Raw genomic sequence first — 12,663 nt, 5'->3', positions numbered from 1 at the left:
TCAATCTAGTGGGGGAGCTGCGGGAGCTTCAGGGACCAGGGGGAGTCCCTAGACGATCAAAAAGCTTATCGACCCAGCGATAAGGTTCAGTTGCGTTGGCCCCTGCTCGAGACCGGGGACCTTACGTATCCTGATTCGTAGGTACATTCACCTACCTGTAGAGGTAGGTTACTTTTAGGGTATTTTATCATGAGATACCTACATATGGGTAGGTAGTCGGGATTATATTGCACCTGCAATTGAACAAGAAACAGGAACGTGTAGACCCATATACGTATAAATTTAAATTTAAACAGGAAATTGTCTTTATACGTTGCAACAGTAGCTTTTTTCATCATCTATAAATGAAGACTCACGAACCCATAGAGATAGGAACGTGGATATACCTAGGTATATATAGCGATAAGAGACAATTCTACACGTACATCACCTATCGGGAACATACACTCTGATATATGACCCGATGTACCATACATAGAATTGAACTTTTTTCACTGATCGAATTGATCAGAAGCCAACGCCGTCCTAAATGCAAAGCCCATTTTTTATAGTCCTCGAGGTACCTAGGTAGAAGTTAGGCCACTCATGAATCAACGCCGCCATGCAATGCAACATATCCTTCCGGCCCTGGTATCAAATGCGCGTGAACGATCCTTAGTTAGAAATCTCTAAAGACTGCGACAATATCGTCAAGCCTCGCGACTTGACTAAGAAGCTTCTTTTCGAGCTCGATAAACTGGAGGTATTCGTTGTAAACATCCCCTCTCAACGTATTTTCTTCGTTCCCCTGCACGTCTCTACGTTCGGTGAGTTCAAGGACGCTCTTCTTCTTAAGACGCTCGACGTCCAATCGTTGAAAACACCGAACCATGGACTTGTAGGTGTTGTCCAGTATTCGCTGTAACGTTCTGTCTAAATCGAAAAACCAAAAGAAAATCGTCCGAGCTGCTGCTCGGTTGTTGTCCCGAGGTACTTCTTGTACGTCTAGGAACCCTGCCATTTCCATCTCTGCCATCTTGACATGAACATCTGGCTTCTTCATAAGAGCCAGGCCAGGCAAGGTTTTGTCGTCAATCTTTCCCTTTTCTCTGAGAATTCGGGTGAGGCGTAAACCTTGGCGGCCGAAACGGTTTTCGATGATAGTGTCAAGTTCGACAAATTTTAGATGCTGTAGAAGCGGCTCGAAATCAACTGTCCACTGACCATAGTCATTGCCACCACAGTGACGCACGAATCCCTCCTTACTCTCGGCAAGGATAAGCAGATGCTGCCGCATTTGGTGTAGCCGTTCCATACCAACTGGAAAATTATCATCCACCTGCATTGTGGTATCACCAAAGCCATTTTGACCGTGGATGCCAAATTCAGCGGCTGCTTCTCCGCTGTGATCGTAGTCTTCGTCATCAGATCCCAATATCTCTTCTCCTTCCTCTAGTGTCTCCTTAAGAGTTGAACCCTTGAGTTGCGGAGGGTATCGTCGGATCTTCTCCGCATATCGAACGTCAATGGCTCCCTCTTCATGTAACATTCCAATCCCACCCGACAAATCGATGGAGGGACTAAGATGTTCGAATACTTCTTGAGTAGTGACGCTAGCACCCGAGTTATCCTCATCCTCAACCTCAATTGTTCTGTCAACTTGGCAGCGAATAACCTTTTTGCTTAGTACAGAAAGTAATGCCGCGTACACCTTCGATGTGGTATCGCCAATCAGGTCTTCTACGTATTGTTCAAGTTTTAGATTACGGAGCTCGACTGCGCATTTATCGCGGTTCACGCGAAGAACTGTGTTATACTAGGAGATGAAGTCAGTAAAAACTTGCGCCAGTATTTTTTTTGTAATTAGAACTCACTTCTTCCGCCATGATATTCCTGATTTCGCCGTTGGCAGGTGTGCTCGATGTGGCGCCGTTGGTCAACTTTTGGCGCTTAGAAGCATAGACATAATTGAACTCATACTCAAGTTTCTTCCTCAGCTTTGCACCATCTTCTTGGATCTCCCGGAGTTTCTCTCTAACATACTTCTCAAACTCGCCCGTCTGCTTAGTCCCTCGGATACCTGTGGGGTGGTTGACGAGGAATTCCTGCTCAACAGTGCTTCTTAGGTCTTGTGGGGAAAGATACGTCGTCGGCGTAAGGGGTTCGAGAATACCAACGGCGATCAGTTGGGCAAGATTGTCGTATGTTTGTCCTTCAGGATCGGCATCCCCGTCCTTCATATCGACATCATCTATGCCATTGTGGGTACCGTTGCCATTGACATGAATATGGCCATTCTGCGATGTGCCGTTGGTGATTCCTTGGTGTGTGTCATGGCTTTTCTTAAAAGCCTCGACGAGATCTGGGACCTTTGCGTGTCCTTGGAGGAGGACTTCGTGTACAAGGAAATGCGCATGTTCTCCGTACTTAATGCGCACGAGATCGAGAATTTTGCCTATTCGGACGAGGTTGTAGGCGGCATGCGGGTCTGCTTCGTAATAGGTGATACCCGAGTCTGGGTCTGTTTGGTGGAAAATGAGGTTTAATTGGATAAGTACAGCAATGCCGTGGCGCACTTGTCGATGGATCAAGGAGGTATGTTGCGCGATCTGGGCGACGGTTGACCTGCCTCGTCCAAGAAGGTCCGAGAATATGCGCTGTGTGACCAAATTTATTAGTTCCAAGATTGGTCGCAAGATATTTGGAGAATGTCGGCTGGGGAAAATATACCGAGGGGAGCTGTCCATATAGCTCACTGATTAGCAGAACGCAGAGTTCCGCAACATTTTTAGTCTATTATGTATCTCATTAGTATTTTTTTTATTATAAAAAAAGAAATTAATTATATATTAGAAATCTTGAAAATATTCTGCGTAAATATCATCGTGAAAAGTTGTCACGCGGCATGAGACGGAAGTAAAAAAAAAAAAAAAAAAAAAAAGTTGACTCACCACTAACATGACTGATAAAGCTCGAGAACTCGGTCGCGCGAGTTGATATAAGTAAAGATAGAATTTGGGGACTTGTCGAAGGAGTTGGCTTCTAGAGATCCTCTCACTATCTCTAGAGCACTACAATTACTACCGCGGCTTCATTGAAGTACTGGGTACGAAAGAGAAGAGTCTTCGGCGAGATGCGAAGACGGCGCGAAAAGAGGTAAAAAAAAGAAGGATGTGTAATGAAGAGGAGCGTTTTAAAAGACAAAATAAATTTCGACGCAAACTACTTTTTTAGGATAGCGGGGAATCAGATTAATGGTTGAAGCTTCAATGTTCCTTCCAGTGTCTTGCTTGGTCCCTCCACCTAAGGCTGCAGGTGCCCTCCAAAAAAAAGCTCCCCGCCCCGAATTTTTTTTCACTGAGACGCATGCACCAATGGCATTAGCTCTCAAGTGGCTGACCAAAGTTTAGCCCCACTAAGCCTCAAATAAAGTATCGGTCCAGGCGGTCGTACCAGTTATTCAGACTAACCGAGAATTTACCGGAATTGAGCATCTTTTTGCTTGGGACTCGGAAGCTTTCATCGATCTACGGAATCAAAAGTTGTGTTGTCGCAGACTGTCCTCCCCAATCGCCAATTGTCGACGGCATCGCCCTCATAAAATGTTCTCTAGATCGGCTCTCTCAAGAGGTGCCCAGCTTGCTGCCCGCAGGCAAGGCTGTTCACAGCTTGCTCAGCGAAGGGGTTACGCTGCTGCCGCATCTTCTGCACCATCATCACTCACCTATGACACCACCGAAGTTGCGGGTGTGAAGGTGGCCACCAGAGACTCTCACGGTCCGACAACAAAACTCGCCATTGTCGCCAAGGCTGGTACTAGGTATCAGCCTGCTCCGGGTCTTACTGTTGGTTTGGAAGAATTTGCATTTAAGGTGGGCTGATTGATGTCCGAAGGATCTTGTTATTGTCGTGAGCTAATTAGCTGCAATTACTTCAGAACACCCAAAAGCGACTCGCCCTACGTATTATCCGAGAATCCGAGCTTCTAGGAAGTCAATTACTTGCTTATCACACACGAGAAGCATTGGTTCTTGAGGCAAGCTTCTTACGAGAGGATATCCCCTACTTCACCGAACTGCTGGCAGAGGTCATCTCCGAAACTAAGTACACCAGTGAGCCATCTTAAGCCATTGACCTACAAAATATATTGGTTTGCTTATTTAACCATAGCGCACGAATTTCACGAGGATGTTGAGAGGGTTATAAAGATCAAGCAGGCCAAACTTGCCAACGATGTTTCTGCCCTCGCTCTCGACTCGGCACATTCGGTCGCCTTCCACACTGGCCTTGGTGCTCCCTTATACCCGACGAGCTCAACTCCACTCAAGAGTTACCTAAACGAACACTCAATCGCAGAATACGCCAGCGCCGTCTATGCTAAATCGAACATCGCGTTAGTTGGAGATGGTGCCACAACTACTGCCCTGCACAGGTGGACGGAACATTTTTTCAAGAGCGTACCTGCGTCGCCATCGAACTCTCTGGCTCTTAACACGAAAGCTACGACGTACTACGGCGGCGAGCAACGTACGGCTCACACTGCCGGAAACTCCTTAGTTGTTGCCTTCCCCGGCTCCAGCTTCGGTACCTTCAAGCCTGAAATTGCGGTCTTGGCTGCCCTATTAGGTGGTCAACCCAATGTGAAATGGTCGCCAGGGTTCACTCTCCTATCTAAGGCTGCAGCTTCAGCGCCTGGCGTGGTTGCCTCAGGAGTCAACCTCGCCTACTCTGATGCTGGTCTATTGACCATCCAGGTCACTGGTGCTGCTGCTTCGGTTCGTAAGGCTAGCGAAGAGGCAGTAAAGGCTCTTAAGAGCATCGCAGAGGGTGCCGTGAGCAAGGAGGACCTGACGAAGGCCGTTGCCAAAGCGAATTTTGATGCGTTGGAGGCTAGTCAATCCGGCGTATCAACTCTTCTGTCTGCTGGCTCGGGCATCATCCACACCGGAAAGCCATTCCAAATTGCTGAGACCGTCCAGTCTATCGGCGGCGTCACAGCTGACAAGCTCAAGAGTGTATGTGAAACCATATTTTTTATAATTGTTTTCTACTTTACTAACAATCGTTTCAGGCGGCGAAGTCTCTCGTAGATGGCAAGGCCACGGTTGCTGCGGTTGGTGATCTTAACGTATTACCGTATGCAGAAGAGCTTGGACTAAAGGTATAGAGGGCGGAACTTGGGAAACAAAGTGTACCAATAGATGAACCCACCGCTGTAGAGTCGAGGCGAGCCATATGTGCATATAGTAAATCCCCTAGAATTTTTTTTCCATCTTCAACTACCTGCGCAACCGTCTACTGTATCTTTTGGTATATGTAGTACCCCTCGATCGTTATGTGTGATTGTTTAAGTTAAAGATATACCCAATTTAAGATAGCAAGGCCCCATTCAACTATTATGGTGTCGTCCAGAGGAAAGAAAAGAAGTTATAAAGTTACCCCCCAGGGAACACAAGATGTTTGTATCATAATTACATATTCTATTAAATGGAATTTCATATAAAGAGGGGTTGCCTTTAAACTTATTTTTATCACGTGATAACTCGGGCTATCGGTGACAGCGATTCCTTAGCGGGTCTTTCTTGATTCAAACTGCCGCAGCTGCTACCTTTTGTTTCTATACAAACAACCAACTTTCAATCAATTATCATCCTCAATTGACCCTCAAGCGACCGTCAAAATGGTGTTCGCCTGGAAAGCCGCAGGTTTAACGTGAGTCAATTTATAATTATGCGACGGGATATACATTCATAGGTCTTCAGGAAAATGCGAAGACTTCTAGTATATATACTAACTCATCCGATTAAATAGCTACAACCGCTACCTCGCCGTCGCAGGCCGTGTCGTGCGCCGAAGCTTGAAAGAGGATAAGAGAATCGCTGCTGAGCGTCGAGGAGAGATGGACCTACGATTCGCCAAGTGGGAGGTGAGTTATTCGTCCCTAATAGTTGAATACCCAATGCGAAGATAGGAATCTGGGGGACTAGTAGCTGATGCGATTTATGCCTCAATTTACAGAACGGCAAGATGGGCGACCAGAAACCTTTAGCCGAAGCCAATGCCGCCGCTGCAGCCCAATCCGCGTCCAGTGGTTCGTCTTAGACCACGAGATACTCCGATGCTTGACAGAAACGAGTTCCAGGATTTGGGAGAGTCGGATGCATATGCGGATGCGAATAGACGGAATAGACAGGAAGGACGGTAATGAATATTATTCCGCCACCTCGTGTACAGCTGTATAAAAAAACAACATCAATCCGAATTGGTCCTCCTCATTTCTATATGAAATCAATACTCAAACCCTTACGTCAATGTTAAATGGTGATGGTGTGAGGCCTATGATTATTTGAGGTGGATTACATAAGGTACTGTACCTTGGAGATATAGTGGTCCTATGTGCTGTAAATTGTTTCGGGTAGTACCTAGATAGCAGTAGTACTGCATTAACCTCAATTGCCTAACAACATTGAACATTGAAGCAAAAGCATAAATGAGTACCTAAATCAGCTTCTCTCATTTGAGGTAGGTGCTCTCGTAAGTACCTAGGTATGTTAATGTTAGACTTATGATTTTAGAAAAATCTCAAATTTAAATAATTTAACCTTCTATACCAAAATTGATTTGTATGATTGGATAATAAAATAATTCAATTGAGCAACGGTTTGTTGGCTGTTGAAAGAATATTCTGGTGCTGCTCATTTCGACGCTAAAAACTACATGTATTCAACTTTTACTGCTATCATCTCCTCTGCCTGACAGATCGCTTTTTTTCAAACCTTCCCTTCCACCGCGACAGCTGCAAACCCGCTCATCATAGCTGGTTCTTGTGTCTCTAGTTGAGTGACAAATATGCAAAGTCGCTTATCTGTATACAAAGACTGTCTCAGCCTACTTGTCCAGAATAAAAATCATCATATGCGATTCGCTCACTATCACACCTCTTAAACCTGAGGTTAGTTTAGTTGCCCAACTTTTCATTTGTCCAGTCATTTCGGATCTCAAAAAAAGCAGGTATAACAAATAATAATAAGCAACCATTAATTACATAAACTAACCAATAGCAGCGTCATTCGCGAGCGTTTTCATAATCCAGGGGACAACCAAAATGCAGCCAGTTGACTCGTTATCGCCGTCTCCGAATATCTCACATCCCGGGGTTATGGCCACCGATATCACCAAGAAGTTCCAGTCTGCTGTGAAGGGTACGCCTACACACTCTCTCCCTCATACTGCATCTCGAGTATGACTTGCTAACCCGTTGAGTAGCCTTAGCGCCGGGTGACCTTCATAAGGATGATCACTTCACACTTTTCGAGGCCGTCGCGGCCCTCGAAGTGAGTATTGAGCCTAACATTATGGATCCATCGGGACTTGCCTACTAATAGGCACCTCAGATCATGGACCCTAAAATGGATAGCGGTGTTCTAGCAGAAGGAGAATCATTAGACGAGGAATATGACGTCTCCCGCGATCTGCTTCCAGAGGAGATCCTAGGAATCATTGACCAGCTGCTCTGCCTAGAGGTGTGTCTCAGTTGTGCAACATAATTCTTATCCCAAGTATCTTATCTCCTAATTATATGTTATCACCAGATGGCTTGGCACCTGGGTTACCCTCTTTCGCAGACCCTTTTCACGAGCATCTACGTAGAAGCCCTTCTAAAGCCCCGTCCAGCTTGCATAGAGGAAGCCGACTTCTTAAGAGACGCCCAGAGCCGAGAAAAGCAACCAAAACTACTATTCGTTTTACGGGCCTACTGCCTTGGGCTTCTGAAGGCGTGTTTTTTCGTGAATGAGTTGGTTAAGGATGAACTCTACTACGAAGTGAGTTCTACTAGTTTTCGTCCCCGTTTGCTGTGTTGACAACTCCTAGGAGGAAGACTTTGTCACTAACACCTACGATCGCGACCTTCTCTATGAAATACCAGTCGCATCAATTAACAATGTACTCCACAAAGCTCGAAGCGACCTTCGGGCTATTAGTAATGACATGATGAAAGATATCTCTATTGCCCTAGATCTTCGACTTGAATTACGGATCGCATTTCTGAGGGCAATTGACCTGTCGGGTCTCCGAAAAGCCAATCCCGACTCGCTAAAGATGCCTTGGGTACAAATGAATGGTCTGCTTGAGCATATCAGCAAGCAGCATTCATTAGGTAAACCTGTGCCAGAGGCATTCAGTACCAAATTGCAACGGCGATTAGCTAGCACAATGCCACCCCGTCCAATGGTCCAGCCTAGCTTCGAGGAGAGTCATGGCCACTTCAAGCAACTCTTCCAGGACGGCATCGATGTAATGGATGTTTTGAAATACTCGGAACCTCAAAGTCTTTTGGTGGGTTATTCGGGTTTCTCGCGCGCCATGAAAACTGACCATACCCCAGAATTTCGTCTCACTATTCCAAGCAAGAAAGCCTCAACCCCTGGTTTATATCAGAACATTGCTACAAAGTTTACTATTCAATGAAATGGTAGTTCTAGGTAGTTATAGCATCCGACAAATACTTGACCGCGACCTCTCTATCGTAGTCATACCTTGCGGAATACAGATAGATCCCGCCAACGACAAGATAGAGGTCCCCACCGACCCGCGCCATCAGACCGCAGCACAGATGGAGATTTTCCGGCAACGAGTGGCCGAGTGCTATCTAGATATCTTCAGAATATTCTGCCAGAATCGCTGTAGAGTCCGACGAACACTATGTCATAGCATTCAAGAGTGGGACATGTTACAAGCGGATGTTGAGGAAATCGACCAGCTCCTTCAGATAGCGCTCGATGAGAAACCCCTTGTGATAGATACGGGAGAGATTGGTTTCTCGTTACCCTTATCATCTTGGGCATACGTCTACAAACTCAGGCAGATGGAATGGATCGTCCAACTAGGGTTCGAGTTAGAAATTTACCAGACGGATGAGCTTGCCGGCATGTATTGGTACCTCAATTACCTCGCTAAAACACGCGCGCAACATGGCGATCGCATCAAGGCATTCACGATGCGTAGTCTAAACGAGGCACGTTACGGTTCCACTGGCGATAGTGAGCACCCACAGCAGCTACCCCAATATACGGCGGCCAAGGAGCGCGAGTACCTAACCTCATTGGCGTTTCTACGCGTCACTATGCTCGACGCGGCATGCACATGGGAATTCGCCGATGGCCTGTGTTGTCTGTACACGGTATTGCAACGTTTGAATCTCATTGCTACACCAACACGGCCATATAGCACCGATGCCTTGCGCTATGATCTACGGATGAAGCCGTTCCGAAATGTCGCGCTCCCAACCCTACCGACGCTCGATGAATTTACGCGTGCAACGCTACAACCCGAAACCCCAACGCGTGATTTGATTTGTTATGCCGAGAGTGCAGTTGGTGGTGCGCGTAAAGGCTACGAGGCCATGGCCAAGATGTCGGAAGCACAGGCCTTCAGTGCCAATGCGCACGACCGATGGATTGGCGAGATCAAGAAATGTCTTCGCGCCGCGATTGCGGCGGGTGTCGCGGTCTCGACATTACTGCGAGCATTCGACAAGGCCAAGGTTGACGGTGAGGATGGTGATCCGAAACTGGCACTTAAAGTTGAGATGCCACTCTCTGGTAAGGGTTATCATGATTGGTGGATCGTGCCGAAATTGGTCCTTGTAAAGTGAGGTGTCTACGTATTAGATTGTGGCACACCAGGCGGGGTTTGTTAGGTGCAATGGGTTAGGTCTTTTTTTACGAATAGAGGCTGTGCATACTCTCAAGGTAATGAATGGCGTGGAATCGATTAGAGTTGACTAGAGAAGGATATCGGGTAATTTGGTGTGTTGCTTTGAAATTATTTTTTATTTACTTCGGGGTATATCTTGATGTTTTATGCTTGGTGATACATAGAATGAGCTGACCTTGACCTCCTTTTTCGAGTCATGGAGCAGAACTTACTAATTCTGTTCCTCATAGCAGACCCAGCTCCGTTGACTTCGCCACGGAAAATGATCGAATTCGTTTTGAATTGAAGTCGATGACAAATGACATTGGAATCATACCAGCCCAACCAGAGCATCCCTACTGATCCTAACCAAGGCACACGATAGACAAAGACAGTGGGTATGTACAATTTTAAAACGATATAGGAAATTTGCGTAACCTATCGTAAACATTTTTAGTGAGTTATCAAGGCAGGTGTTTACGCCTTGACGGCTCGCTTAGCCATGGCGCCTCGAAGCTTGACGGTTTGCTCGTAGAGTACGTCCTTGAAGGCGAAAAGGAACGCAGCGGTCAAGACACTCTGAGTAACCTTGGGTCCAATACCTAGAAACGTAGGTATGTTAGTAAGCCAGGCTAGATTATCATCAACTTAATAGACGAAGAGTCAAACTCACCCTTATACAACCCAGCATAACCTTCTTCCTTGATGACACGGCGAATAGCCTGCGTCATACCCTCGCGCTTCCCCTGAGCGTCGTCACTGGCAACATGCATTTGGCTCTTTACCGTGATGTACGGGTACGTAATCGAGGTAGCAAATAGCTTGCCCAAAGCACCCAGGAAGAATGCCACGGTGGGTGTTACGCTGCGCTTGCGCCGCCTCTCATACGCATTCTTGAGCTGCTCGAACAATGTGTACTGCAAAATTGGATTGATGACCAGCACTAGCGCGGGCACCACACCCCGGAATAGTGCCTGTGGTCCCTCATCCTTAAGCAGCGCAGTTAACGTGCTAAGTGTTGTGGGTTGTTTCTTCTTCTTCTCCACTTCCCCCAAGTCCTCAATACTCTTATCCTGCTCTTCCTCTTCAATCTGCCCCTTTCGCGTCGTCATGCGCGTGTTCACGACCCAAATCGGATTCGTAAGGATCACGGTCGCGGACCCGGCGACCGCGCCGGCGATCATGGCTTCGACGGTGGTAAGTTTCTTGGAAGCGCGCCCGGCGCGCGAGGCCGCGGCTTCGAAAAAGCCTCGCGTCCATTCGTACCAGTAGTAGTATACGAAGTTGGTCACGCTGATGCCGAAGACGGCGCTGTCGAGCCCTGCGTAGAGACCAGCGGTGCCTTCGCGCGCTACGATTTGTCGCGCTGCGGCTAGGAAGGCGGTTTCGGCTCGGCTCGATTCGACTTGCGCGCGTGTGGAGAGGGTTATGAGGGGGTACCTATAGATAGAGAGGGGTTAGATATATACCTAGGTAAGTACATGTAGATAGACCAGCGTCTCTTTTCCTGCGAGGTGAAGCGATGTGGCTTTTCGCTTGTGCGCTCATGTATGATGACGATAGGACATTGGTGACGTACGTTAAGACCATGGAGAGAATACCCCCGCCGGCGCCGGCGAGGGCGTGCGCGACGTTGTCGTTCTGGGGTATGACGGGTTTGGACGATGCCATGGTTGATTCTTTATGCAGGTATTGAATGGTTTATGGTGAATGGTACGGGTTGATGAAGTAGATGGAATAAAAGATATAAAGTTGAATTATTAAGAGAGAAATATAAGAGTATAATTAATTAAGTTCATTACCTAGGTTATTCCCTTTGATTATGCCCATTCAAAGTTACCTACCTAGGTAGGGTTGGGTATCGGGGTATCTACAATAGAGTAGAGCTTTATCTGAACAAGCCAAAAGTCTCACGTTAGAAGCCGAGGTCCGATTGCATCACTATGCGGGTTGTTGGATTACCTAGCTCCCCTAAGATCCCTCCCTCTTCAGTGGAGTAAAAGTACCCTCCAGGGCTATCATCCAATCCCCTAAGCCGAAGTTACGGGCTGCACAGGCTATTAGTTCCCCATCTGGCACGAGGTCAGCATTCTTTCCCCATGTTCTCCCCGGCATATGCCCCGCATCCCATTCGTCAAACCCCTTTGGAACTCTCCATTTTAATCATTTTCATTCTCGGCTTTCACATGCGAGAGATGCTATACTTCTTAGCACGGAATATGCCAAAGATCAATTCCTTATTATTTTTCTTTCATCTTGTGATGATCCCGAACTCAATCCAAAGCCAAGAATATCTATATCTTTACTTCATGAGCAATGCTTACTATTATGTCCTGATCTTAATTAATTTCTTTTACATTAATATACTAGGCCAGCCTCAATTGAGTGCCAATGGGCTAGGCTTAGCTATTTCAACACCATATCAAACGAGGCTTAGACAACATTAGCTCAATGCATCTATCTCCGACTAGGTATCGAGGTTGGAATTCTACTAGATGTGCAAGATATGCAGAATATGGTGGAAAGGTACAGTTGATATTCTTCCAATCCTATATTTGAGACAACGACAAAGGGATCAGTCTGTGTGTCACGGTGCGAGTTTCACAGCTGCAAGCGAAGGTGACGGTGATGATATGATTGATTAATAAATTATACGAAAGGTCGATGACGTGCAGCTTTATACAACCCTTACCGCCGCAATCCTACCTGAGGCAAATTAGCCCAATGCAATGGGAGTAAGGCAGACAAACCACTTACCACTCTTATGCATTTATTCCAATTTTCCAATTTCTTCAGCAATAGAAGTGGGCTATCATACCTTATTGTATGGACGGAGGGTCCATAAGGGATGTATGGGTTGTACAAGCTATACAAGTTGTGCAGGTTGTACCAGAGCTGGGCTGAGCTTGTTTGGCCACCACCAAAGAAAAAAATAGGGGCAAGCTCGCTACTAACTTCTGTTTTTCTCATTTCTCATTTCTCATTAAT

At 46.5% G+C, this 12,663-nt stretch overlaps 6 protein-coding genes across 6 annotated transcripts; 4 read left to right on the top strand and 2 right to left on the bottom strand.

Annotated features, from left to right (window-relative positions):
* Nucleotides 1-192: 192 nt before the first annotated feature.
* Nucleotides 193-3,231, bottom strand: F4822DRAFT_422535 (RNA polymerase III subunit RPC82-domain-containing protein). Its single transcript, XM_051459896.1, has 4 exons — nucleotides 2,931-3,231; nucleotides 2,710-2,772; nucleotides 1,854-2,636; nucleotides 193-1,795 (listed from the first exon to the last, which is right to left on the bottom strand). The coding sequence occupies exons 1-4, from the start codon at nucleotides 2,937-2,939 to the stop codon at nucleotides 659-661; spliced, it is 1,992 nt and encodes a 663-aa protein (XP_051308539.1). The 5' UTR covers nucleotides 2,940-3,231; the 3' UTR covers nucleotides 193-658.
* Nucleotides 3,232-3,358: 127 nt separating this feature from the next.
* F4822DRAFT_422534 (LuxS/MPP-like metallohydrolase) lies at nucleotides 3,359-5,427 on the top strand. The gene is made up of 4 exons (XM_051459895.1): nucleotides 3,359-3,851; nucleotides 3,917-4,091; nucleotides 4,150-4,994; nucleotides 5,051-5,427. Exons 1-4 carry the CDS (start codon nucleotides 3,582-3,584, stop codon nucleotides 5,144-5,146), a joined length of 1,386 nt encoding a protein of 461 aa, XP_051308538.1. The 5' UTR covers nucleotides 3,359-3,581; the 3' UTR covers nucleotides 5,147-5,427.
* Nucleotides 5,428-5,574: 147 nt separating this feature from the next.
* On the top strand, nucleotides 5,575-6,329 carry F4822DRAFT_96201 (mitochondrial ATP synthase epsilon chain-domain-containing protein). The gene is made up of 4 exons (XM_051464227.1): nucleotides 5,575-5,691; nucleotides 5,791-5,905; nucleotides 5,998-6,039; nucleotides 6,090-6,329. Exons 1-4 carry the CDS (start codon nucleotides 5,660-5,662, stop codon nucleotides 6,219-6,221), a joined length of 321 nt encoding a protein of 106 aa, XP_051308537.1. The 5' UTR covers nucleotides 5,575-5,659; the 3' UTR covers nucleotides 6,222-6,329.
* Nucleotides 6,330-6,610: 281 nt separating this feature from the next.
* Nucleotides 6,611-9,737, top strand: F4822DRAFT_96106 (Mak10-domain-containing protein). Its single transcript, XM_051464222.1, has 7 exons — nucleotides 6,611-6,990; nucleotides 7,044-7,181; nucleotides 7,246-7,313; nucleotides 7,374-7,502; nucleotides 7,572-7,802; nucleotides 7,852-8,316; nucleotides 8,366-9,737. The coding sequence occupies exons 2-7, from the start codon at nucleotides 7,085-7,087 to the stop codon at nucleotides 9,632-9,634; spliced, it is 2,259 nt and encodes a 752-aa protein (XP_051308536.1). The 5' UTR covers nucleotides 6,611-6,990; nucleotides 7,044-7,084; the 3' UTR covers nucleotides 9,635-9,737.
* A 156-nt stretch (nucleotides 9,738-9,893) lies between these two features.
* F4822DRAFT_96129 (mitochondrial carrier) lies at nucleotides 9,894-11,560 on the bottom strand. The gene is made up of 3 exons (XM_051464223.1): nucleotides 11,255-11,560; nucleotides 10,349-11,115; nucleotides 9,894-10,277 (listed from the first exon to the last, which is right to left on the bottom strand). The coding sequence occupies exons 1-3, from the start codon at nucleotides 11,344-11,346 to the stop codon at nucleotides 10,153-10,155; spliced, it is 984 nt and encodes a 327-aa protein (XP_051308535.1). The 5' UTR covers nucleotides 11,347-11,560; the 3' UTR covers nucleotides 9,894-10,152.
* F4822DRAFT_96149 (uncharacterized protein) lies at nucleotides 11,561-12,243 on the top strand. Its single transcript, XM_051464225.1, has one exon. It carries the CDS (start codon nucleotides 11,775-11,777, stop codon nucleotides 12,120-12,122), a length of 348 nt encoding a protein of 115 aa, XP_051308534.1. The 5' UTR covers nucleotides 11,561-11,774; the 3' UTR covers nucleotides 12,123-12,243.
* The last annotated feature ends 420 nt before the right edge of the window (nucleotides 12,244-12,663 follow it).

This window comes from Hypoxylon trugodes (genome assembly GCF_022578975.1).
Source record: "Hypoxylon trugodes strain CBS 135444 unplaced genomic scaffold F4822scaffold_13, whole genome shotgun sequence".
NCBI lineage: Eukaryota > Fungi > Ascomycota > Sordariomycetes > Xylariales > Hypoxylaceae > Hypoxylon > Hypoxylon trugodes.
The sequence above is the reverse complement of the archived record's forward strand: the minus strand, read 5'-3'. Positions and strand labels throughout refer to the sequence as shown.